Source organism: Strix uralensis, chromosome 10 (assembly GCF_047716275.1).
Source record: "Strix uralensis isolate ZFMK-TIS-50842 chromosome 10, bStrUra1, whole genome shotgun sequence".
Taxonomy (NCBI): domain Eukaryota; kingdom Metazoa; phylum Chordata; class Aves; order Strigiformes; family Strigidae; genus Strix; species Strix uralensis.
Genome location: NC_133981.1, coordinates 16,195,526 through 16,222,898, shown reverse-complemented (window position 1 = coordinate 16,222,898; position 27,373 = coordinate 16,195,526). Strand labels below are relative to the sequence as shown.

The following is a 27,373-nucleotide window of genomic DNA, read 5'->3' as shown; positions in this document are numbered from 1 at the left end:
AAACTAGAGGGAGGCCCTGGGTCCTACTTCTGCCTACCTTTCACAAGAGAAGTATAACCCAGTGGATCGAACCAAATTTGATTTATACCTTAAAAAGTTGACCATATTTTCCAGAAGAGGTGGGTGCGTGGATTTCTTCAGACATCTTATTGGTTAGGTAGGATAAGGGGAGAGTAATATCAACTAGTTTAATAGCATCGAATCTTGGTTATCACACAGCATAAGGAGACCCCATGATGTCTAAAAAGTTGTTCGTGTCTGTCCTTGACAGTTGTTATGAATTGTTTGGTGGTATGCCTTGAAGGTGAGAAACAACATTTTGTAACTCTAGAAATGAGGAAACAGGCAGGCAATTGTGATTTTGTATTTTGGATCACTGACTTTGAGAGGAAGAGTCCAGTTTTCTTCTTTTCAGTGGCTTGTTTTGCCTTACTTTGATACATCTGGTACTTGTTTATACAATGCATAATTAATCTATGAAACGCATTGTTGGAAGTTATCCTTGGGCCAAAAGATTAGTAGGATTCATATATAATCTGGAGCCATAGTTACCTCATGGGGCAAAAAATCATTTAGAAGGGATATAAACTTTCACTCTTAAGAGCTTTAATCAACCACTAATGACATGAGTTATGGAGGAAAAACCTTTCCCTGTGGGCAGGGCTTTTTTCCATAATTATTATTTATGGGAATTTTTACACCTTCCTCTGACACCTCTAGAAGAGGCCAGTGTATGAGATGTAATAGTGGACTAGATGAACTGGAACATACTGCATTCCAGGTGGAAATTTACAGTGGGGGAAGGGATAGCTGGGCAGACCTCCAGCCTGCTGGTTGCAGCAAGCTGCAAACTGGTGAGGTGTGTGCTGCTGTGTCAGGTGATATCACTGAGGCTGCCTGTCTGAGCACCTTCTCAGTTTAGGTCAGAACTCTATTCATCCCCAGACCACTTGAACTGGAAAATTCTTTTAACATTCATATCCAGGTCTTTGCTGGTAATCTTTAGACAGCTGTTTGGGTCAGTCCTTTGTCTGCAGCTTTTTTCAGTTTTTTGCTCCACTAAAGTGGACTTTAGTGGAGCAAAGAGACTTTCAATCCATTTAGAGACTTTCAATCCATTAGCTAGATCAGTCAGTAATTTGTTGTGATAGTAATTCTAATATAGCATAGTTAGGAGTTGGTTTGGCTTGCACTCCTTTTCACATAACTAAACGAGCAGAAATATATGAAGGTGAGAAGGGTTTACTTGGAAAATGCTCAAGCATCAGGCTTACAGTATGCTTCAGTAGGTTGAAAATTTATTAGAAGTGATGCAAGGCCTTCAGAATTAGTAGAAGCACAGGCAATAAAGATGCTAGGCTTCTTTACCTTAATTGCAAGTTAGATGAAGTTGCAGCAAGGGGCAGATTATGTGTCAGCAGAATATTTGTTCCATCACAAATAGCGATGGGGGGTGCAGATTCAATTTTGAATCGTTTCATGACTAATGACAACCACCTGTTATACATGCTGAGCATCCATAGATAAAATTATGATTAGAGTTAATTAATGAATTAATTTTGCCGTTATTGTAAATAGAAAAATATATTGCTTAACATAAAGCTAAAAGAAAGGAAGGGAATAAAAACAGGGGCTAGAAAAATGCATGTAAAAATAAGGACAGGCGTACATTTTGTTTTATCTCAACGTTTTAGATGCTTTTTGTCTGCTCTTAAACATGTTAAAATTGAGGTCACTCACTATTGTTCTAGACCACTTAATCATTCTACACCAAAGACAAAGTTCTTTTCTAAGCTTTTACTTAGTGTTTTTGTTTTCTTATTTTTACATTTAACAAGAATTTCTAGTCATGGTCATAGCTCACCCTGGACTCAAGGACAAAATTTAAATTTCCCATGCATTCTGAATGGTTGATTTACTAGGCTAGTTCTTGTAAGAATTGAAAGGATCTTTCTTGAACAACTTCCTGTAAAAGTGTTTTGAAATGTTTTCAGTGTGTGAAGAAAGATTGCAAAGTACAGTAAATGTTTCTTAAACTGCTGCTTACTGATCGTGCTACAAAATAGAACTCGCATTTCATTAATTCCTTTTGTGCTTTTAAGGCAAATCGTAAAACTCGCTGTTAAATGTTGGGCACCCCTGTATTTACGGGCTCAAAAGGGCTCTTTTTGTCTTTGCCCTAGTAGTCACTTGAACACAAGAACTTGCAGAAGCAGGGATGACATTTGCTGCAGTAATATGTCAAATAGTTTTGTAATTCTTGCAACACTTTAGAAATAACCATGGGAATGTTTTTTATTAATTTAAGCAAGGTACTAAATAGCCTGACATTAAAATTATGCATCTGATAAACTTTAAATACATGGTTTTCATGGATTTAAATGTAGCATATACTTAAGCATTCTGTTGGATCAGGACTGATGTGCTCAGTAGCTTTGGGTTCAAGCTTTGATGGAGTATTTCCCTTTGATGGAGTTTCTCTACAAGAGAAGAAAGCCTGTAACTCCTGAGAGAATCTTAATTGTATTGCAGCAGGTAAAGTATGATGTACCATCTGCCAACTACGTTATAACATGTATGATACCAGACTATAACCCTCTTCAATACTGATATGTAGCAGTTATAACTAGCAAACTTCTGAATATTGTAGACGAATAGAACCTGGAGCATCAGTGTTCATTGCTTATGGGATCATTCCACAGGTGGAGTAAGGATATGGTAAACTTCTTGCATATGACTCCAGTGAACAAGAATGAGCCACTTACCTATACTTGCTGCTGATGTTCTTCATTTCAATAGCAGATAAATTTTACAAGGCAGTACATAATTTGCTGTTTTCCTTGTTTCTTTCTTCTCGCTGGATTTCTGTGTCATCCCTACTGCTTTAACTGCTACAAGCAGCAGGCGCCAAAAGTCTTCTGTGTACAACAACATCCTAGAGATCACATGGCATGCTGTTATCCTTCTTTTTTCCCCTCTCCTATTTTAATCTGTAAGCAGGTTTTAAACACCAAGTGTGTTTTTAAAAAACCTTTTTCTCCACAGAATGTTTTAAATTAAATGACAGACTAAGTCAGATATGTAGATAGACTTCTCATCCCTCAAGTTTAGCTAGTTATGCTGCTTTCAGACATGATAAATCCTTGGGAAACTCAGCTAATTTAAAGGATAATGATGTTTCTGTTCAGAATTTGTAAAATTGGCCACTGAGAGGTTTTTTTTCTTTAAAAAAGAAAAAGAAAAAACTCTTTCAGAGAGCATTTTATTAATGAGAATTACAATAGTGGAAAATCTGGTATAGATTAGCGAAGAACAGTAACAGTGTATTCAAATAGAACTGGTTGAATAATTAAATTCCTTTAATAGGTACTGAAATTTAAACCTCTTGATCCCTCTGACGTAAGCATAACTCTTAAAAGTTGTGGAACCTGATTTTAAAAGAGTAATGTGGGAGAGAAATATTGGGATGATGATTAAGGATTTCAGATAGCCTGAGAGAAAATTTATGCAGGAGTAAAACAATAGGCATTCAAATAAAGGGGAAAAAAAAAAAAAAAGAAAGAAAAACAAACCCCAAACCTGTAGCTATGAAATATAAAAAGAAGCTTTAATAAACTCCTGTTTATATAGATGTGCAGTTTATACCAGCAGTAATGTAGCAACTTGACTGGGATAACCCAATGGCAAGTAAAGGACACTAAAGATTGAAATCTTTAAGGAGCATCATGTTTTCATGATTTTACACTCTTTTTACCTGTTCGTTATTATCTTGTCTGTTTTGACTATACGTTCTTCTGTATGTCTGTTCTGGTTTCCTGTTTTCATGCTGAGAATCACAAAAGGCCCTCATTCTATCCTTTCTTTTGTCATTAATAGAACTTTTTTTCCAATATTGGTTTCAATTTATGAAGTATCTGCACTGTAAATATTTGCCTTTACTTGACTTGGTGAAAAGGAAAATTGTTTACTGAGATTTAAAACAACTGTTAGGAGGATCACATCAAATGGCTGACATCCAGTTCTGAAGACTTTCTTAAATTGAAAATGAGAAAACAGTTTTGAGAAAGAAGTAGATACCAGTTTATCTGAAGGAGTCACATAATGCTTGGTTGTAATACTTCGTCTGAATGGAACTTGGCTGAAATCAGTCATGCAGAACAACATTTCAGTTGCGGCATAGTACAGTGCAGATTTATACTTCAAAAGTCAAAAAACTGTTTATCTCTAATCCTACTCATTGTAGTGTCAGAGTACTACTGCTGAGGCATGTCTTGCCGCTTTAGATATTCCTAATTAAGACTCTGGACCTGGTTGTTCTCCTAAAATCTTAGGAAAATCTTTCATTGATCTCCATGGAGATAAGATGAAGTGTAATTTGTACCCTTTCATCAACATACCATTTGAAATGCACTGTGAGTATGGTATGACCTTTCTGTTTTTCTGAATAGGAGTAGCATGAAATGGTGAATAAAATTGACACTCAGATTCAAAACTTTTTAGACCTTTTTGGACAGATGATGGCACTTGTCAGCCCTAGGTTTCTAGAGTTCCTGTGAGGATAAACATGTGGGAAAAAATCACTTCTGAAAGAGAGTAGCTGTTTGATTTTTATTGTTATTCATGTAGTATCTTTAAGATTGATAATTAGGGTAAATTACAATGAAAAAATAGTTGTGGTGGACAAAAATAAGTGTTTTGATCAATGTACTGCTTCTCCACTGAAGGTAAGAGACAACAAGAGAGGACTCAAGTAGGCAATGTTAGCCTTTAGAAGGAAAACATTTATGAGTGGACTTCCTTTATTTCTACTAGTGTTGTGGGCAAAGCTGTAAAATTGTAAAATGTAACTTAAAGTCATAATGTTCTGAAAAAACTGTATTTGTTGTGTTGTGTCTTGATTCAGACTTGCAAGCTTTTCTCTGGAATCACAAATAAGAAATCATCCTCTTTTGTTTGTGATCACCTTCTATTAGAGTTAGTATACACCCACCATGTGATTTTAGAAAGTGCACTGTTTGGGAGATAGAAAAAAAAAAGTGCTACAGGCTATTTCTGTTATTTGTAGTTGTAGACTGAAAATCGATGAGGATATTCTTTGAAAAGATTCTTAATTTCTAACTTTTGCTTCTGGATAAAGGGTTTCCCATTCCATCTTACAGTTTTAAAGATCAAATCCTGCAATATTTTTCTTGCTCAAGATTGCTTCATGCACGTTGGTCTGCCTGTTCCTGGATTGCTCCCTAGTCTATAACATATGATTATAAGAATACTTAAGTATTGCTTTCATTCATACAATTCCAATTGCTATTCATAGAATGTGAAGTATCCTTCCTTCCATTTCACAAATGGGGAAATGGAACACAGAAAAGTAAGGTGATTTGGGCACAGTTGCACAACAGATAAACAGCAGAACAAAGAACAGACCCCAAGCCTTCTAACTCCAGTTTAGTGCTTTGGCCACTGGACCACCCTGTCTTCATAGGCAGATGTTATCTGATGGAAGTTTCACAGAAATCCAGATGCCGTGGGATAATGTCCTTATATATGAAGACTGTATAAACCAGACCAGTGTTGTCATTTAATAAAAGAGATTATTTCATAGATATAAGACCAGTTAACACATTTTAAGCAATGGCAATGCTGATGTTTCCCGTTTTTCAGAGATTAAGATGGGCTGAACGATGGAGGGTTTCCCGTGGTAAAAGTACTGCTGTAAATGTTTCTTCTGGTAATGTAATTAGGAAGTATTGGCTGCAGTTAATGTAACTTAAACAAAACATGTTGTTCTCGGCAAACTTGTTAAACAGGCATAGCCTTGTCTAAAAAGAAAACAGGGTCATATAGTGTTTCCATGGAAACTCAGTTAAAATGCTGATTTGTGGACATCGTAATCAGTACCGCAATCTAATCTGATTGAATTACATGAAAAAGAGTCTTAATTATGAAGTCAGCACAGTGTAAATATATCTCTACACATGCAGAAGGCATAGGCTTCCATCCTTATAGATGCTTTCTAACTACACATAAAAGCAGGGAATAAAGCAGGGAAATTTGTGGGGGACCCTTCTCTTTTTCCTTCTGCGGTCAGTTGTACCATTTTTAATACAAAAATCAAGATCAGAATTTAACATAAATCTGTTTAAATATACTTTATTGAAATTGGTTATAGCATCTCTAATGTGTGTGTGTGATTTTTTTTTTTTTAATGAAAGAACAAGGGCTTTTCCTTTAGGGTAGGGCATATCAGCTCTGTACTCTGAAAGAATGGAGAAGATAATCTTTGCTTCCCTTATAGACATGCTGAGAAGATTTATTAATTCTGAAGAGTATTCAGGTATCCTTCTTTGTAAAATAGCAGCAAAATGCAGAGTTGATTGAATTTGACCCTATTAGAAAATTAAATGTGTTTTATAAAGTGTGTTATAGCAACATTTCCAATAAAATCTTTGTAATTTAGAAATGTCCACATTTTGGGAAGTGGTATTTCAAAGTTATTTTGATGCCTAGGAATACAGTAGATACTTCGGAATAACAACCTAATGTTTACTGATTGCAGTGTTAAATAAGTGCTTCTGGAAAAACCATCAGTATCAGTCTACCTTTGGTATATGCCTTAACAGCTATAAATATTTTGCTTTTGGAAGGCTAACTTTCTTTGTAAGCCAGTAGTAGGTTTGCCTTTATATGACAACATAATTTCTGAAAATTCTTGTCAAAAGTCCTTTTTTGAGTGGAGGCTTGAGGACTTTTTGCATTCTCCAGAGCTCCATTCTGGAAGGTGCTAAGTATTCTTATCATATGCTGGGCATCCCTTAACTCTCACAGACTTCAATGAGCACTAGCAGTGTTCAACACCTTTCAGGCAGAAGCCCCAGCTGAATTTTCACCTATCTTGCAACTTAGTAGAAAATAGAAGCTACTTAGTGAGATAAATCCTTAGTTTAATTGAATATCAAAGACAGCTACCTTTCAGCAAAACCTTCCTGATTTATTTTAAAGCTGTTCCATTAAAGAGGATTACAGCTGGTATCCATGATATTGATTTCCCTCAAAAATTATTAATTTATACTTATAAAACGTGCTTTATTGTTCTATTGACAGCTAAATCCTACTAATCATTAGGGTTTAAATTGTAATATACTACTTGTTGAAGCATCTGGATAATGGTTTATGTGATGTAAGTATAGTACATTTGTAATTCTATTGTGGAAGTCATGTCAGCACTTACACTATTTCCAGAAGTTAATAACTCATCCAGAGAAGTTCACTTATGATCATAACTTGGCACACAGATCTCAGGCAATGATGACATTTTATTAAGAAATTTTAAAAATCTGTCAGTGTCTTTTAATTTTATCAGTCTCAACATTTTTAAAAAGCCTTCTTTCTTGTTGTTTTCTTGGAGTATCCATTCAAAACATTTATTAATTGTGTATTTGGCCATGAATTAGTCAACACATTGTTCTTTGTGTTTGTGGCATTGAGGAGGTAATTTCAACTTTGTCTAAAGAAGCAAATAAACTCTTGGCTAATTTTCAGCAATATGAAGACCTCTCTCAATTCATGGATATTGACAAGATTAGACCTAAGCAAACATTTCTGCTGAAGAGTGTTCAGGCTTATGTAGCAATTCTGAAGATGTTAATTTGTTATTTTTCCTGAAATGTGGTAAGTAGACAAGTAAAACAGAAGGCTGTCCTTCTGTACCTCAATGCCAGACCTGTTGGCTGCACATTAGCTGTTTTCCAGTTCACACACTTGAACTTCTTCAGGTTAGATAAAGCAAAAGATAAATTATTTTCCCCAGTATAGGTTATTCCTCAGAGGTATAATTAACATTTCCTGACAGGGTTTCAAAATGGTGGCAATAAAATGTTCTCATGAAATAAACGTAAGTAAATGTTAAAATGTTCAGATTATAGCCAATGTTAATCCATGGTTTAGAAACTGAATAAACTTTGAAGTGAGATATTTACATGTAATATACTGAATACATCTTGAAAGATTATATTTCTTTTCTTTCACACATACAAAGCAGGAGAATACAAAAAAACCCCTACTTATATTTCAGTATACTTCAAAATCTTTCAGTGTTATGAATCTAAGATTACTTTCCATTCCTGACGTGGTTTAAATGCCTGGTTCAGGATATTCCAAGAATGCTAGTTTATAGCTCAAATAATACCTCCTATTTTTGTTGAGCAAATAGGCAGCTGTGTTCTTTTCTGCACAGAGATTCAATAAAAATGCATGTTTGATCCAAAAATGAAAAAACAAGCAAAGAAAGCTGCTTTTGCAGTTGATACTGTTCATGGAAAAGTATAATGTCTGTACCTTTTGCTATTACTGTCTTTTAATTGTTCAGTAAAAGACGCAAACATAGATCAGGAGAGTTGCAAATCCACCAGTGCTATTTTCTTTTTATTTGCAACCACAGAATACTGTGGAATTACTCATCTATTTCAAACACATAAAAAAGTTTGCACTGAGTCTTCTGGGCACATTTTTTTGTACCTTTCTAAAACTACAGATTACCACCATGTAGTTAAACAGCAAAAACATGGTTAAATAAAGTAGTGATCTCAGGAAAATAAAAGCATGAAAACTATTCTGGAACATTACAGTAAATGGTTGACTTTTGAAACATCCGATAGGTATTGTGTTGAAACTCTGGAGAGTTGTATTTATGATGAGGTGTTTCTGATGTATTATTTGACTTCAAATAGCATTACTCATTTTTAATAATTCAAAGTAATTTACTAATCACGGTAGAGAACAAACAGTTTGTAGAGAATGTCACTATTATTATAACTCAGTTAATAAGAGATCCAAGACTTATTTCCAAATTATGTGATTTGATAAAATGTTGGTGTTTTCTCACTCAGTGTCCTAAGTCTGGTTTGACTAATGAGATTTCATATATTCACAGACTTTGTATGCATGCAAGTACCCATGATGATAACTGGATAGAGCAAGCAGTTGGTAGTGAGTCTATTCTGGAGGCAGGAAGAATTGAATTCTGTAAGTCTCTCCCCTCCATGCTAAGATTGGTAGCAGTAGGATCTCCATGTCAGCTTCTAGGTCAGTGGTAGGATAGAAGGAATTGAACTGACTTGGGAGAAACTGGGCAGAGACTTCATGAGTTCTTTTTGCAGTGGATGCTATAACATTTATCTTTAATGTCTCATCCAAAGTATTCTGTGCCTGGCAGTAGGACAACTTGTAGCCATTCTGCTATGATAGCATTTCAGTTTGGGAGGGATAAACCTCTTTGGAAGTAATTTCTGAAATCAGCCTTTCTCACAATGCTGAGATATGTAGATATGGACTTTTTTTTTTTTTTTTTTGTCAGCATGATTAGGTAGTAGCCAGCATTGACTATGAAAAAACCAAAATACTATCAAGGTTTGAATGTGTTGTATTTTAGTTGCAAGTGGAAGCAGAAAGTCTGACCTCTTCTAAGAGAATCTGGTCGCAGTATCCAAGGGTTTGGGGTAAGTGTCCTAATTTCTGGGTGTTTGTCTGAACTTTGAGCCTCTTAGGGTTCATTAATTGCAAACTTGCAAACAACAGCCTTTTGGCTGAGATGTGAAAGGTATACTGACTAAGCTACTCTAAGCTAGGACCTCAGCTGTAAGAAGCAAGGCTTTTTTTGAGAACTTCACAAGTCATGGATCCTCCCTTAAGATTTATAAATGTGCTTAGAAATACATGCTGTTATTTTTCGTTTCAGTCACGGGATGTACTTGAATATTGCCAAGATATGAGCAAGAAAACCCTATAAAACTAAAAAATGGTTAGGGAGTTATTTAAAATACCACCACTGCTTCATTATTTTAGTGTTACTGTGGTCAGGTTTCAGTCTTCACATGCTTTCTGTGCCATCAGATTTCAGAAATATTTGTCAGACTAGTGGCCATGCAGGGGGATGTTGAAAGAAAGCTGAAAGCTCATAGGAACTCCTTATAAAAATTCTGCCACCAGTACAGTTTTCCTTATGATGGTGCTTGTCTTCTTTCAGCATGCTACTGGAGCATTCCTGAGGCTAATAAAAATACTGCCCAAGTCACTTTTTTTTCTTCCTCTCTTTCTTTTTTTAGTAATGGAATGAACCAGGTGTCAGTAGGTGTCAGGTATTTTCTAAAAGTCACAGGGAGGATACTCCAGACACCAGACAGGGCTTAACCATGCCCTGCCTCACCCCCTTCAAATTCTGCAGTCTGAACCCCTATTTTGTACTATCAACATAGTCCTTGTATTTCTCAGGAACAAGATATATATCATTCCGGCAAAGTGCACTTAGTGTAATTTTGCATGCCAAGTGGTTACCTCCCTCCAGGCTTATGGGAGGGTTTTTTTCCCCTTACTTTTTGTGTTGTTTTTTTAAAATTACAAATGGATTCCCAGGTAGCTGTGCTCCTGGTACACAAAGTTTATCACAGGGTAAATGAGTAGATTTCTGTGGGAGCTCTTTGTTAGAGTGTTGGCAGCATATCAGCTACTATCTTGTAAAGTTTGAAATACAGTGTAACTGTCTGAATGGTAATTTACAGATAACCTGTTTCTCTCTAAGCTCCTCAGTGAAGCCTCCTGAAAAGGCAGTGGACTTTCAGTCAACAGCATCTATATTTTTTTATGTGTTCACTCAATTTATATCCTTTTTGTGTTTCCTCCTGCTCCTACTGCTACTTCATTAGTCCTCCAGAAGGAAGATATGTGTCAGGGAGTCAAAGAGAGTCTGGTTTATGATGATGTTCACAGACTGCCCTCCGCAGTTCAGTTTGTCAAGGATTGGCTGCAAACCAAGTCCTTCATCTTTCCCTGGTGGTTTGAGTTTGGATGAACTTCGGCCTCCCAGCAATCATCATCCTGCTCCCCTTTCAGCTTGGCCTGACATCAAGTTCCCAATATCTCCTCCCTTTCTGCTTGAGCTTGGCCTCCAGGAAATACCAGTTGCCACTGCTTTCCCTGTATCTTGGGGGTTTCCATCCAGACGACTGCTTCCACCACTGATTCTGAAAATCTTCTGAAAGAAAATAGCAGATTTAAGGTCCATGAGTAAAGAGGCAGAACTTCAACTTTCCATTGTCCATTTAAGAATTCACTCATTTACATGTTGCATCTTGATAGCTCTGATGAAGGAAGTATTCTTTGTGTTGCTAAAATCTTATGGCATATTATGAAATACGAAAACTCTCTCTCATAACAAACTGATAATTATATGGGACTTACAAAGGTATGTGTATGTACAGTCATTCCCCTTATTTGATGATAAAAAGATAAAGATAAGATACCAGTAATAATACAAGATTTTTTCCCTGGATATTGTTTAGAATCCAAAAGTATGTGATAATTTGCACTTTGATGTTTTTTGTATTTTACATGGTATCTAGGTTAATAAAAGACTTCAATCTGTAAATGTTAATGAGGTACTGTAGCGCAAATTTAGGTGGAAAAGGTAGGTGCAAATTTCCAATGGATTTAATATTAAAATAATTGTAAAATATTAAAATAATTTAAGGGTATCTAAATATGCAATAAACACATTGTGGGTTTAGACAAATTTTCATGTCAGAGAAGCTAGAAGAAAAGTTGTAAAGAACATTAGAAATCTTCACTGTGTTAAATAATAAAATGTAAAAAGAAAACCCAACAATAAAACAACATATTGCAGGGGTCAGTTTAGAAATAATAATAGTATCTTACCCAAATGCATAACTGATATTTTATTTTTGCTGGAGCAGGAACTATATTATAAGAAAAACAGAAGAAAGGGCACAACTAGTCAATAGGTTGGCCCATCTTTTTGTCAGTTTTACTCTTTTATCATAGGCTACTTATAACAGGTCATTATGAAGATGGCTAGTATCACCACCAAGTACTGAGGCTGTCCAGCACTTCAATTATAAGCTCATGTTTTCAGTGTATTAAAAAAAAAAAAAACAGACTTAAACATTTCAGCTGAAATTTTTTGTGTTGGATATCTGAATCAGGTTCAGATATTCCAGATAACAAAACTAACATTTTTTCATGTTAAAAGAAAATTCTGGGGATCTTCTGTTTGAGGAGAGGACCTGAAGAAAATGAGCTAGGGTGAGGAGGAGAAGGTGGTATGGGTAGAATGGAAACGATCACTGAGATCGAGAGGGAAACTGAATGAAGTGTGAAGTTTGGAAGGGTGAAACTGCATTTTACTGTGCAAGTAAACTGAAACTGGGATTAGAAGCAGTCTGGGAAGTGCACATTTGATGAATGCTCATTCATAGTTTTTTATATATCCTGCATGTGATGAAAGAATGACTATCACTGGGAATATAGCTATGTTGGATGATATCGGAGCATAACTATATTACTGTAAGAGAGTGCCTGATGGAATGCCTCTAATTTATTAGCTAAGACTTCTTGGAATTGAGAGGAAAAAATCTGTACATTTTCTTTTTAATTACAGTACATAAGACAAGTTTTATAAGTATTTTCAAGGGCATCATCTTTGGTGGTGGGAGTCTTCCATTAATCTGTACTAGATGTACTTTTTGGCAGTTATGGTGTTTATTTCTCAATATTATGTGTTGGTGTGTAATATTAAGTGTCTCCTTCTTTGGCTGAGCTAAAAACTGAAGACAGATTTTGAACTGAAACAGATTTAAAGCATAAGCAAAAGAAGTTCAACTTTTTTTTAAGTAGTTAAAGGTGTTCTGGAATATTTGACAGTTATTAGATATTTTAAAAGATAGTAATAAGAGGTAATATGAGTAGACATAAAGAAGGGAATCTTAAGGGGAGTCTAACCTTAATATACAAAGGCGATGTAGATTAAAAAAATAATCCTGCTACAAGTCTGTCTCCAAGATTTCTTATTTTGAAGCCAAGTTAAACCTCATTTAAGATAATTCCATCAGAAATAGGAGGCCCAAATGTCCTCAAAATGTTGAGCATCTTTTCTATGTGAGAAAGAATCTTAGTCTATACTGCATTCTGTGGGAGACTTTAAGATATTTTTCTTACCTTGCTGATCTAGTGTTTTTATATAGTGTAACGTTCTATAGTTATTTCACAGAATGGAAATCCTTTTAGCTTTTACTACTTTTTCCTTAATTATGTATTTGGAATCCTTCTGCCAGTTTTATAGGGAGATTCAGCTCCGCTATTGCTTGAAATAAATCTGTCTAATCTATTTTCCTCTTTTATTTTAAGTAGGAGATGATTCTTTTTACTTAGAGACTAAGAGCTCTTGTAATTCTGTGCACAGAAGTAATTTATTGAGGAAGGATTTCCTTACCTTTCTGTCCATTCGCTTAACCATGGAGATCTTGAACACAAGCAATCCTGATCTGTTCTGAGTAGCTATTTGTTTTCCTTCATGTTTGCCTTGATACTAAGCAGCCCTGAGCTCTGTAGCAGTTGAGCACTTCCCAATACTTCTGTCCTCAAAGCATCCCACTAAGAGAGTAAAATATTACCCTCAGCCATAGAATCAATGCATAAGGAAATTACTTATTCAAATGAATATTACAAATACAAAAAATGGGATCTGCAACATTCATTTGAAATTACGCATTTTGTGTTCCATGGAGAAAGAGCCTTAATACGCGTCCGTCAGCTCACATTAGTTGATCTCCTGTATGTCTCTACCTCAAGCCCACCCTCCCCAGTGCCATTACAAAGGAAAGGCAACAGTGAAGACAAAACCTTTTCTCCTCATCGTTACTCATTTTTTCATGGCTGAAGAAAAATAATTTGTATCCCTTAGCCATTTTAATTGAACGAAATCTGCAAATGTTGATGAATACTTTATAATGTACTTTAAAATGTATATTCCATGTAAAGATTAATTATAGTTTTTGCTGTTTGTGTTTTGTTTTTTAATTAAAAATATGGGTGTTGTCTGGATACCTTGCTGAACAACATTTAGAAAAAATTCAGTGCAATTACATGTTTTTTCTCTAACCAATGTGGCAACTGTTGCACCCAGGAGGCTAAACAACAAATTGGTGACATGGGAGATAAAATTCTGAAGTTTCCCTTTTTGCCCACATGTAGCCAGTTTGTAAAACGTAGATTTAAATATAAAGTAGCTTGGAGCACAGATATTTTGTTCTGAAGTTCTGAAATGCTGAAGGCTTAGAGATTGCTCAGGAGTATGTATTGGCTCTAACCTTTTGAAGTATATTTGAATAGTTCTTAAGGCATTAAATGACTCAACCAAAAAAGTATTCTGTGCTAGTTACAATGTTCTCAAAAAGCTCAGGAGAAAAAAAAACCTGCAAAAATGTTTTAGTATCACCTCAGGAGTTGAAAATAAAATTATTTTCCCATACACTAACACTGCAAATTCTTTTGAATTTAGACGCATTCAAATAAATATTAGCTGAATTGTAGGAAACATTCCTAATTGTCATTTGAATATATTACATAGGATATAGAATATCTAGAAGTTACTCATTCAGTGACAGGTAAGTTCTTCTGTGGAATTGTGCAAGGAACAAAATGTAAAGAGATTAAAATGGTGAGACTGCAGTCTCACATTAAGATACACCTCTTCGAAGAAAATGTCTATTACTGCTTTCACCATGTTTATGGGAGCTGTGTTTTCACTTCATATCCTGCAACATAGGTACAGATCATAGAATCATTTAGGTTGGAAAAGACCCTTAAGATCATCGAGTCCAACCGTAGATCGAGTCCAACCATCATGTAGCACTTCATTATTTAATAACAAGTAAAAGGATTACAAAACTCTAATTGAGGAAATACTTCACAAGGGAAATATGTAATCTGTTGCGTGTTATACTTAAAATGTTGCTGCTATAACATTGTATTACCTTGATCAGAGCAGAGTAAGTTTAAGATTCATTTCTGTTTCACCTCCTTCAGTGGTATTGTACCTCAGAGGTTAGTGATGCAGCTCTTTTAAAAGTTGAGAAATAAACTGAATCTTTTTTGAAAAAAATAAGGAAGACAGTAACTAAATTGGTAATGTCTGGACCTTCAGTTTCTACACAAACTACACTACTGCTGAAATCATGGGAATCTGCTCGAGTGGGAGCAAGCCCAGTATTTCTCACTATCTTTTATTTCCCCTCACAGTCTGTCCAAGAAAGCATCAAAATTCATAGAGCTAATACTCTGAAAACAAAACTGCAGCTGCCTGCCCTCATCTTCATGAAGAGGGATGATCTACGTTTCGTAGAAATTAGTCCCAGTATTTCAATTGTCTTTATACTACAGCATTCCATTGTGCAACTCATTAAAACATGCACATGGAATCTTTTACAGATCAGCTTTCTCGTAATTATTTTGTTACTGTTCCAGATTCTCTCTCATGTGGTAAGTAATTTATACCGGACACTAGAAAATCTTCAGTACATATTCATTTTCTTTTTATTTAAGGAAGATTCTAGGCTATATATTTATCATTTCTCTACAAAACATTTACACTTAAATCTTAGAATCATAAAATAATCTAGATTGGGAGGGATCTGCTGAGGTCATCTAGTCCAACATCCTGGTTAATTTTGTATATACATAGAGCTTCATTATGGAAGAACAATAGTTTTAATTGTTCCTTGATGTTTATTACACATTCATTACTAGTTTACAAGAACGAAAATTACATTTAATCAAAAGTTGCTTTGCCAGGTATTTTAAACAGGCCAGCCATGGCAGATCAAATAATCTCTAAATTACAGAGAGTAATCACTGACATGTAATGGAATATTTTGTATTCTAATATCATTGTTACTGATATCTACTGGTATTTTGCAGTTTAGATATACTATAGGTCTTAGATAGATGCTATATGTGTTGAATTATAAGCACAAATGAATGAACTTTCATAAACATAGTGGAATAGAACTTTGTGTTCATCCTTCAAAGCTTAATAACTGTTTCTTACAGGTTTAAACCGTAAACTGATGTTTGATAACAACTCGGTTCTTTTACATTATCAGGATAATGAATGTGATAATTTTCTCAAGTTTGGCAACTGCTTCTTTGCTCTGGGTGGTGGTGTCTCTAATAAGAGTGCAAGCTGCAGGGGGTCGATCTTATCAGGACCTTAAATGAACAATATCTAGCCACTGTCCACTCATCTGTGCCTGTTAAGAGCAGCACTACTTCTAACTGATAGAACAAGGCTTTGGGGAACACAGATCTGTGTTTTATTCTAAACCTTGCTATTGTGATTCTCCATATCAGATCTTTGTGTGAACTCTGGTGTTCATTTCCTTTATGCATCTTTTTTCCAGCAATAAAATAAGAATATTAAGGCTTAACCACATTTAGTGAGTATTTTGAGATTCTTTGTTGAGAGGTACTGTATAGTAAGTATAGGTGGTTGAAATTGTTAGTGAGTTGAGTGTGAATGAGTGGGGAACAGAATTTGTATGGCACCTGAGAGTCTAGAGGTTGAGACAAGCATTTTGGAGGGTTTATAAAAATAGTTAAACAGATTTGGAACCTGCTTGGTTATGGAACTATAGAAATCAGTAGGAGCTAATAGCAACTCTGCGTAAACACTTCTGAAAATCTGCATCTTTAAACACTTTTGAAAATCCATTTTTTCAGGAACTCAGCCATTCAAAACAGATTAGCCAGAAGAGGCTGTCATAAAATCACTTGGGGAAAGATGCAGCTCTATGGGTCTATATATCTTAATTCTTTTGTTCCCCAGAAGAACACACCTAATGACCTCTGAGAAGTGAGGTTGAGTCCTGTCAGGTTACCTTTAAACTGAAAGCTCAGAAACAGTTAAAGATTCACAACACAGATTTAAGAATTTACATTTTTTCAGTGCAAAGACAACCATTTCTCACTCCAGATTCTCTTAGATATCATGTTTATTACTCAGAAAACTTGTTCATTCTGTATGTTTTGGAAAAGAAGTCTGATCCTCCATGATCAGAAAGGTATTGATTCCCCCTGATGTCTGCAAAAGATGACATTCTTTGCAGGTTGGAGTCTTAGACCATTAGAGTCAAACCTAGGCCTTAATTCAGCAAGGTACCTATTTGTGTATCTAATGTTGATCATGCGGCTTGATTCAGGGAATTCAACAGGAATGTTTACATGCAGAAAACAAGATTTAAACTTTGCTTGCTGAAATCAAGAAGACTTTTACTGGTATGAATGGTTTTACATTAATTCTTACATGATTAAATGGATTGCTAGAAATGTGGTATGAGATTGACATTTCAAATACTGATATAGCATCCAGAAGCAAATGATTTCCATGTGGAAATTTCCTGAAAATGTGTGTCTTTTGCCTCCATTTCAGAAAAAGCAGGTAGGATGTGGAGATCACCTGCATGCTGGGAATGAATTTAAAGACAAACAACAGATGAAGAAAACATGTGCTGCATAGCTATCAGATAGCATCTTCTCACTGACCATAAAATAAATTACTAGATAATAAAATGTAGCTGGAGAGAATCTCCTCTGGAGCTTATTCAAAACCAGAAATGGATTTCTCTACTTACTCTCTTAAGCAAAGATGTGCCTGAGTTACACATAGCAGAAAACTATAACCTGCTATAATAAGAAAAATGCTTATGTAATTTCACATCCCATTGTATTAGTTCAGTACAGATGTTGTTTCACATACTTTTTCCTACCTGCTAAAACAAAATAAAATATATGCATGACATCAGCATGTGTGGTTTTGCAAAAGCAAGTATCAATAATCTTCAGCACAGGTAGATGGATACATTATCATTCTCTTAGTTTAGGCAGGTGAAACTAGAAGAATCAGCAGCCTTTGGACCTTATGCTAACCACAATGCATTATAGTGTTGTTCAATAGAAACAATGTATTTCTAGTTCTGATAGGAACATCAGACTAGGCTGGAAGAAGGTTTCACTGATATTAGGGAAAACATAATCCCACCTGAGGTTATGAGAAATATATAATTTAAACCAGTAATATTTTGAATCATTAAAAAACTGTCCAGCTATTATCATTAGTATCCTTTTTTTTATTTGAAAACCAGTAATCTTTGTCAGAGACTTTCATTTGACAGAATTGCACATAATGCTCTTAATTTCAATTTTTTAAAGGAGTTTTAAATGTTTGAAATAGGCTTCTTGTGTTCCACTGTTAATTCATGGATTAAATGACCCAAAACCAAACGATCACTTGAAATGTTAACCAACATTTCCATGGTGTTTCAGCACAAAGTACATAGCATGGGTTTCTACAGCTGTTATATTGGTATCAGTAAAATACGAATTTGAGATAGATGTGAACATATTTATGTTCAGCGTGTGATTCTTTTATGTTAATTATGGAGACATATGCCATTTCGATGATGTTTGCCTTGTGTATTCTTCACATTATATTAGCAATGTCTTCATGTTTAACCAAATTGTAAATGGTTTAAAATATGATTGTGTGGTTTCTTCAATTTAATTAGTTGTGGTTTTTTATTTTACGGCTTATTTTCCCTTTTTATTATAAGGCTGGTTTTCCTTCTGTTTAATCTTAAATAATCATTTTGAAGGAATTAAATATGCTGGTTTTATTTTATTTATGTCTTTCCCAGCTGTAGGTATCCAGATGAAACTTGAATTTTTCCAACGGAAATTTTGGACTGCAAGCAGACAGGTATATTTTAAGTTGAAATTTTCTTTGTCATTGAATCCACAACAGCTTTCTAACTGTCCAGATGATGATCTGCAATCTTTTTGCCACAAGCAAAGCTACTGTAAAGAAACAATGTACTTGAAATATATAGTGGTCAAAAATGGTTGCTTGATCCCATATTTATGGAAGCAAGTAGATAGATTATTAATTTTAGGCTGCTGTACATAAGGAGTTACTTTGTTGGCCTGACACGTGACTTCTCCCTTAGAAAAAGTGGAAACAGTAAACCAAACTGTGATATATATTCGTTTTCAGTGACAGCAGAATGATGCCTCTCACATACTTAGGACCTATCTTCTAATGTTCAGTAACTGAAGTATCACATAGATTAATTAACTAACTAGATTACTGAATCATGGTTGGCATTCATAGTCTTTAATAAACTGTAGCTAAAATGTTCAGGTTGTAGAATTTGTACTCATTGAAGAGGATAATCATGTACTTTCTAAAGATTAGGAGATGCCATCCCTACTTTGAGAATAGATTGGAATTGTGGTGTTTCAGAAATTAACCCCTAAAATGCAGGTCCTACCCCACCCCTATTGGAAAATCATGTATTCTTGTCTGTGAACGGTCTCCAAGCTTCTAACACATGGAGGAGATTATGGTGTTTAAAACAGTTGAAATTTTTACAATGCAAATGCACCCTTTCTCTGCAGACAGGAACAGAACAGGATAGGCGATCAGATTTAAAACTTTTCTATTCATTTTTAGGACAATTTCTGTGAGATAAAAATGTAATCAATATCAAAATATTTATAATTGTGGTCATATGGATTTTTAAAATGTCATATTTTGTAATAAACCAGAAATAAAAATATTTTACTGATTTTTTTATATCATCTCTAGTGTGCATCTCTTGATGGCAGATGTGCTATAAGTTGTGATGATGAAGTAAGTATTTAATAGATTTTTTTTTTTTCATTTATACCTCTACTGCAGTAGGACATAAGGTTGATGAATTTAGTTGAACATTCCATTGTATATGATAATCTCCTAGTGTTATTTGAAATTACCTTCTAGATATTACACTATTTAGATAGTGAGACTTTTTTTATGACTGCTTACAACCATCTGTTTAATAACAAGGGTGACACTGATACCTCAAATATGCGTTGTAATAACTCGTGCATTGTGAATCCAGTTTTGGAAATGATTTGGAGCTGTTCTAAGGCATTTTTTTTCTTTATTGTTCATCTTGAAAGCTAATTTCTGATGTTCGCACTAGAACTAGACATAAATTCAGAGTTGAATCTGTGCAGAACTAGTACATTAATAGCACTTCAGAAGTAAAAAAAGAAGTAACCTTAGTCAGTTTGGCTTAATGAAGTCACCAAAGTAGCTTTTTATGTAGTTTGATTTGTTAGATAAAAATACTATTTCTAATATCTTATGCATAGATTTTTGCAAATAATTTGTCATCATACCATATGATGTTTTGGTTAAGCAACCAATGTATCACAGGTTAAATGAATTAAAAAGTGGGTAATAAAGCACAGACTATATTGATATATGGGGAGGAATTAGGCATGCAAGATCTAGAAAATCAGAATTGAGTTTGAGATATTGTATCAGGTATAGTTAGTGATTTGAAAGAAAACAAAGCAATTACTGATAACATCTGTGTGTTACCTCTAAACTGAGTGAATGGAGTGAGGAGATCTGGATCACCTGATAAACTGTGCTTGAAAAAGATGTATAAATTTAAGTATGATAAAATGTAAATTCATACACCTGGAAATAAAAACTGCAGGTTGTATTTGTACGATACTTTTCATACAGTGGCCAAAAGAACTATTGCAAAACATACATAAAAGGCAAGATCCCCATTTGTCTCTGTAATTCAGGCTAACGCAATGTTTTTGCAATCTTTTTTAAAGTCAGATAACATTTTTTTATACAGTTATAAAGTTTTATTCCATTTTTTATACATGCTTAGTTGATATCACAAAAGCTGCTATTTGTATGGCCAAGAGTGAGGAGTCAGCACAACATTAGTTTTTACACCCTTTTCAACAAAGCATAAGAATCAATGCTCACAGCAAACCGTGAAAAACTGAGCAATTACCCCCACCATTGCAAACTCTGGTGTTTAAACAATGCCTTCCCATCTCTTTTCTCTGAAGCCATTTCTTATGAATATCTTCAAGTTCTCACAAGTTTGTGTCACTACTTTTTACAATAGGAACCCACATATATTATTTGTGGTATTCCATAAGTCTTCATTTTCTCTTTCTCTGCTGTCTCTTCTTATCTTTCTTACAGTCTTGCCTTACAGGTCTCTTTCTGACTGTCCCAGCATTTGAAATAAACTCCCATTTCTTATCACGGAGGTGCTGCTTGCCCTGTGTTAATGTAATTCCAATGAAATCTTCACATCTTCCACCACCTGAACTGCTGCCCTGACTGTGTTCCTGCCTATACAATGGTTAATTCATTTGAAGTGTGCTCTGTGTTGTATAGCACTGTTTGTTCAGGGCTGTTTAGGGCATAAAAAAATTAATAAGAATGGTTACATAAAGTACTGTGTGACGTTTCTTGTAGTGAAAGTTAGCAGAGTTGGGCTTCCCTGGGGATAGGTAATTCAAAACTTCAAATAACCATAGTAAAAAACAGTTCACAAATGTGTTTGAGGAGTGCTTTCTAACATGTGCCATTATTATATTGGATATTTAGTTGTTCAAGGCAAAAAATGTTACTTTAAATTTTTTATTACTTTTATGTAAATTAATTTATAAAAAGTTTAAAAGGTACATCATCAATCCTAGCAATCTCACTTCTAGGATGCTACTTCACAACTTCATATACCATGACATTGAAATGTGTTTTATTGAAAAGTGAGTCCAGGACATAAATGCAGTGATAAGTTTTTTTAAAATGTATGTGTGCTTAATATGAGATTCGGATCACAAAAACCATTCCAGGGAGACAGACACAACTTAAAACATCAGCTGTTATAAGAGTGGAACAGTAGCTTCTTCAGCATACCAAATCAGCAAAACTTACAACGAACTATAATTCATCTGCTAGGACCCTAACAGTTGAAGGGTAGAGATAGTAATAAATAATAAAAAATAAAATTTGCAGTAAGCAAAACACAAAGGCCTGATGATCATGCCATCTTTGGCAATGAAATGGACCATATAAGTCAACATACCTTTTGCATTTCTAGCTATAACAACATACAGACTCTTCCATTTAAAGCTTGGATCATTGTAATCATTATTCCAAATATGAAGTAATGAAAAACAAAGCAGATTCCAGGTGGGGTGAAAGTACTTACTTATCCCAGATTCCAGGCTGTCGTTTACATGTTAACCAATTCTAAGGTGAGCTCATAATGTTTATTACCCCATTCTCCCAAGAGTGATCAGACATCTATTGAAAAAGGTCTGCAGAACCGTTAATTACCTAAATTTTGTGTCCTGGCTTTACTATAGCTTGCTATAGACTTAATGGGCAAGCTTTACCTTGAATTGTTTTCAGCAGCTTTAAATATTTTCGTCAATGGGTTTCCAGTCATAGCCAACCAATTTGAGAAGTATAACTGCAGGTAGTCTGCATAAAGTGAGTGCTGTATAAAATCTTCTTGTTTAGCCTAAACCACCATGCTTTTGGGATTAAAAACAGGGCAAAGATTACTTCCTTCATTTGAGATAGCCTTTGTGATAGAATAGTAATATTTGTAATTTCTTGTGTAAAACATGCTCCTGCTGCAAAGTGTCTAACTACTTCATCAAAACAAGCATATTATCATTACTGCAAAAATATTTTTGGTCTGCCCTTAGTAAGAAGCAAGGACACGCTGATAAAGATTCCAAGAGGGCACAGCCGGAAACAATCTACTCTTTTTTTATCTCATTGGCAGTTAATAAGTATAGTCATATACTTTGCTAAATATTCATGCAGAACTTCTTTTGCTATTATATCTATATGCAAAGAAAGCCCAAGCAGTTTAAAGTATTTTCAGCTACTTTCACTTGACACCAGCATGAGCCATGTAAGCATATGGAGAAATCTAATAATAGTGTGAACCTTAGCGATTTAGAGATTCCAAACTTTTTTTTAATGACAAAATATACTGTTGGTAGGACTCAATCAAATATCACAGCTCCTCTGTTGAGTCTGTTAACGTTCACAGCTATCTTTTCTCAATGGCAAGAAAATATCTGCTGAACAGTTATGGTATAAACTAAAGCATTAAAAAGTATTAAGACGTTAATGCAAATAGACTGGCGCAATAGGCCTACAGAGAATTAGTTGATCAGTTTGTGTGATACTTTTGATTCTAAAATACAGACATCCAATTAATTAGAAATCCTTTTTTTCTTTTTTTATCTTTTTTAAATAGTTTTCAATTTCCCATTTCTTCTTGTTTTCCTGATGCCTCACATTTTATTTTAATGTTCCGTTTCCTTTCTTTTTTGTTTTTCATTTCTTAACTCATATTACATTCCATTACTGTTACTGTATATTGGAGCTGTGAAAAATGCACTTGAACTTGATCAAAGTTACTGTAATTCAAATGTGTTCTCAGACCTCAGTCAACATTCTTGCTGTGTTTATTCTGGACTTCGTGCCTACTCTATTTTACAAGCTCAGGGACTCTCCACCTATGGAACGTTCCCCTTGAAATCTTCACTGAACTTTAACCTTTGGACATAGCTCTGCATAGTTCACTTCCAATACCTGTGAAACATTGTGAATTAAACCTCATTCATACAGCTCTAGTCTATGCACATGCTATTAACCCACGCATTAATCTTGTATCTGAAATCTTCTGTTTGAGATTTGCTAATGTATTGGACAAGTAAATGTACCCCACTGTCCTTTGTCAGTGGAAAATTTAAGTTACAAATGGTTTCTTTAATGTAGTGCTGAATATTGAAAGTTAGTTATCATCTGCAAGCAGGTGAATGAATGGTCCTGAATGAGTATTTTTCCCTCGTTAATGTTTCTAAAATGGATTGAAATAGAAACCCTCTTATCTTCACATTCCTCCAAAAAGATACAGATTTCACTTACTGCATTATGCTAAAATATTAGTATCTTTTAAAATCATGAACAGTACTAGTGAATGACTGCGGCTTAGAGATTTGAGACATGGCCACTAATTCTTAAATCGAGCCAGTGTTTTTCCAACTGTGTATAATCCATACACTATGAAATTAAGCCTACACTCTTTCTTGTCCAGCGTAACTACTTTTATTTATTTTCTATACTGTGGAGAAATATTGTTTCTGAAGCACTATCTTTAGATTAATCTTTCATGCATGAGGTCTGCAAATATGTATCCTCAAAAGAGCTCTTTGTTGACTTAGCTCCTCTCCTAATAAAGTTAGTGGGAGGTTTATGATTGACTTTGGGGAGAGCAGTGTTCTGGTGTTACAGTCTACTTCTGAAATTCCATCCTTCGCACACCATTGAGGTTAAGTAGCTGCCTCTTCTGAATGCATTAGCTCTACTCGAGTCTTTGCCAGCATCATCAGCTTTTCACATTGCATTTGCCAATTTTTGGCTTTCTAGCAGATCAAAGGTTGGAAATGAGTTGTTTCAACTTCCTTTTTGACAGGTTTTCTGTCACTGGGGGTGTCTGTAACTTAGGTTCCTCCATTAGAATTAATATCCTGCATTTGTGTTAGGGAATGACATTCATTCTAAACTTTTGGCTGATTTGGGCTGCTTTGATTTTTTAAAAACTTAACTAAGCTAGCATTTCTGCAAATCTCTGCTCTTCAACCACACAGAACAGTACTAATATGTGTCCAGAAAGAGAATCAGACACATCTAAGCATCTCTTGATAAATCAAACTGCATTTTCACAATGTCTCGCTTCACAATGGAACTGCTTTTTTCTCTAAAACTGCAGCAAGATTTTGCTGGATGTGCAGAGTGTAGCAGAAAACATATTTTATCATGTCTCTGTCCAGCCCATTTGCATCAGGAAAGGTTTTGAATTAAAAGCAAAGCCTTGATGATTCCTATGTTGGAAGCCATCCTATTTTTTTTTCCACAAATGTCACAGAAAATTCAAGAAACAATGATAAAATGTTTGCTGATGTAGACCAACAATAGAAATACATTAAAGATTTTATGCTGAGGTAGGTACTTGGCAATACTGAAGAGAAACTGAGTTATATCAGGGTTTGAGTTGAACCTTATGTTTAAACTCTGAAATGCAGTAATTAAAACTTTGCCTGTAGCAAGTAATTCACTTGAGGTTAAAATAGCGCATGCATGTATGGAGGGAAGCACTGAATTGGATTTACCTTGTTTTATACAGTTTATACATCTGACCTACGAAATGCTAACAGTCCTACCTCTAAATCCAGTTCCCAATTAAAAACACAATTTGAAAAGCTTTAGGAGACCTGTGGGGCCTCTTTTGCAGAAGTTTCTGGTCCCATCCCCCAATGAACAAATTAAAAAATACTACCTGGTCCCCTGTTGGTCCTCCAGGCTGACACTGTGTTTTCATTAATACATCATTAAGGTAATGACATTGTGCTGATGTTTTTCTCCAAACACAGGAGAAGCCATCAGGCGCAACAAAGTTCTATGCCTTTGCAAACTTAGTTATAAGGAAAACTTTAAAGAATGGATAATAAAAACACTGACCTTGTTCTTTTTATGTTTGTTTATAATTATCTTGTATCATCCCTTTCTGTGCACATCTTTGTTTTGTTTCGCATGAAACAAATGCATAAAAAAAGAATCAGATAACATCCCATAAGTTGAGACTACATTCACTTAGAAGTTATGTAAGCCATTATAACAACCTGAAGGCTTTACCTATTTAGAAGTCACTTGGAATTAAAGTAACATTGCTGTATCCTAAAATAAAAAATTAAAATTGTATTTTATTACTTTTCAGACAATCAACTGTTACCTAATAGATAACAATGGATTTATTTTAGTGTCTGAAGACTACAGACAGGTAAGTGAGAGGTTTTTATTCAATCTTCTCATGTAACACATTCATATAAAATTACTTGTTTTTTTAAACAGGCCATTATCTTAAAATGTTAAGGGATTAGTAATGTAAAAAGCAAAAAAATTCCTTCAACAAATAATGTAAGTCGTTTCTCACAGGAGCTCAGTTTCTGTCTCCCATTGGGGCAGGGTATACTCTTAAACTCATAAATGTTCTCTTAAAGGGCTTTTTTGCTGCAGAAGCACCTGTCTTCTGTAAGATATTTTTACCCCAAGAAATAAAGATTATCTGTGGCATTTTTGCCACATGAGAAGGTTGGGAAGGGAGGGAGGACATGGGACACAGAGCTTTTACATTCAAACTTGAGATAATGAAATTTTACAGAGCTGTTAGCTGGGAAATTTGTTTTCTGAAGTGGGTTACAGTCACTGAAGGATTAAAACTAAGCACTCAGCATCACAACAGAGAGAACGAGGATCATGATTAATGGGAAGATCATTCAAAACATTAATTTGCTTTGTATTCATGGAAAATTATTGAGAAATGAGTATATAATTGCTCGATCCTGCAAACCTTATGCAGGAACCATCACCATTAACTTTTGCCTGAAAACTGCTGGGATGGTGCCCCAATTATTCCAGAATTGTCTGAAGTTTAATTCCTATTATGTGTTGGGATTGTGAATAGGAATATCCGCACTCCTACTTAGTCCTCAGGTGAATTAAATTTGTTACAACTATATTGGTTACTGAGAAACAGCTATTGGAAAAAGCTCTGGGTGACTTGTCAGAGAGACTGGAGAGGAGATAAAAAACCCGAAGTAAATGACAAAAAAGAAGTCAAACTGAGAAGTTTGCTTTTAAATTAAAAGCTTGAATTATTGCAACCTTAAATCTGACACTTCTGAAAGTAAAAAGATCCAGATATTTTTCACCTTAGCACAAAAGTAATTGCATGTTTCCTTGTGATCCCTCTCTCCCTTCCTCCAATTTGTTTGAGACTTTGGAAAGTCTATTAGCACATAATAAACAAGGGAAATACAATTTTTCTGTAACTATTATCCTTGCAATGTGTAATGGAGCACAAACTGTTAAGTAGGCTGTACTGTGTCATGCAATAGTCATTCTCCATGAGATGTCTTCTTATATGTAAAACTGAGCACTGAAATTGATTATTTTGTTTCACTTTATTAAATTTATTGCTTCCATCCCTTTAGAATGTCAAGCATGTTCTGAATATAATTCTAGGATGTACCCAAAAAATAATATGAACTAAAGATATAACATTGCTTAAATATTAACCACATTATGTTAGAAGCAGCTGTTTGGGTTTTTTCCCTTCTGTGTCAAAGCTGTATTTTCTACTTAGTTGAGCAATGACCTAAGAAGAACAGTCATTGTAGAATAATCTTGATAGATTTCAAACTTTTTTGTCTCATTATTCCCCCTCTTGTTATTATTCACAAGTATTTAATTGTGATTTGTGTAACTGATTTGCTAGTTGATAGTTGGCTACAGCCAATAAATATGATTAGGAAGAGATTTTTCCTTTAGTAGGTTACCTGATACTAGCCATTACATATTCCCATGAAGAATATAGCATGGACAACTTTGACCAGAACTAGATTAAAAATGCATTTTGACCTAGTTTTTTAGTTACTATGGATCTAAGCCTAAGGTGGACAGTAAAGTTGTCTCTACGTTTGTATGATGCTATGGTAATATTATGATAATTACAATAGTATATGTTTATTTTTATAAGTGTATGTATGAATACACTCTATTGTGGCTAGAGAAGGG

At 34.8% G+C, this 27,373-nt stretch overlaps 1 protein-coding gene across 1 annotated transcript in view; it reads left to right on the top strand.

Moving 5' to 3' along the window:
• CACNA2D3 (calcium voltage-gated channel auxiliary subunit alpha2delta 3) overlaps positions 1-27,373 on the top strand; it is a 468,701-nt gene that overhangs the window by 403,401 nt on the left and 37,927 nt on the right. Inside the window, exons 28-30 of the mRNA XM_074879359.1 lie at positions 18,540-18,601; positions 19,490-19,534; positions 25,515-25,577. Of these exons, the coding sequence (XP_074735460.1) occupies positions 18,540-18,601; positions 19,490-19,534; positions 25,515-25,577 (170 nt within the window). The remainder of the gene's footprint in view (positions 1-18,539; positions 18,602-19,489; positions 19,535-25,514; positions 25,578-27,373) is intronic.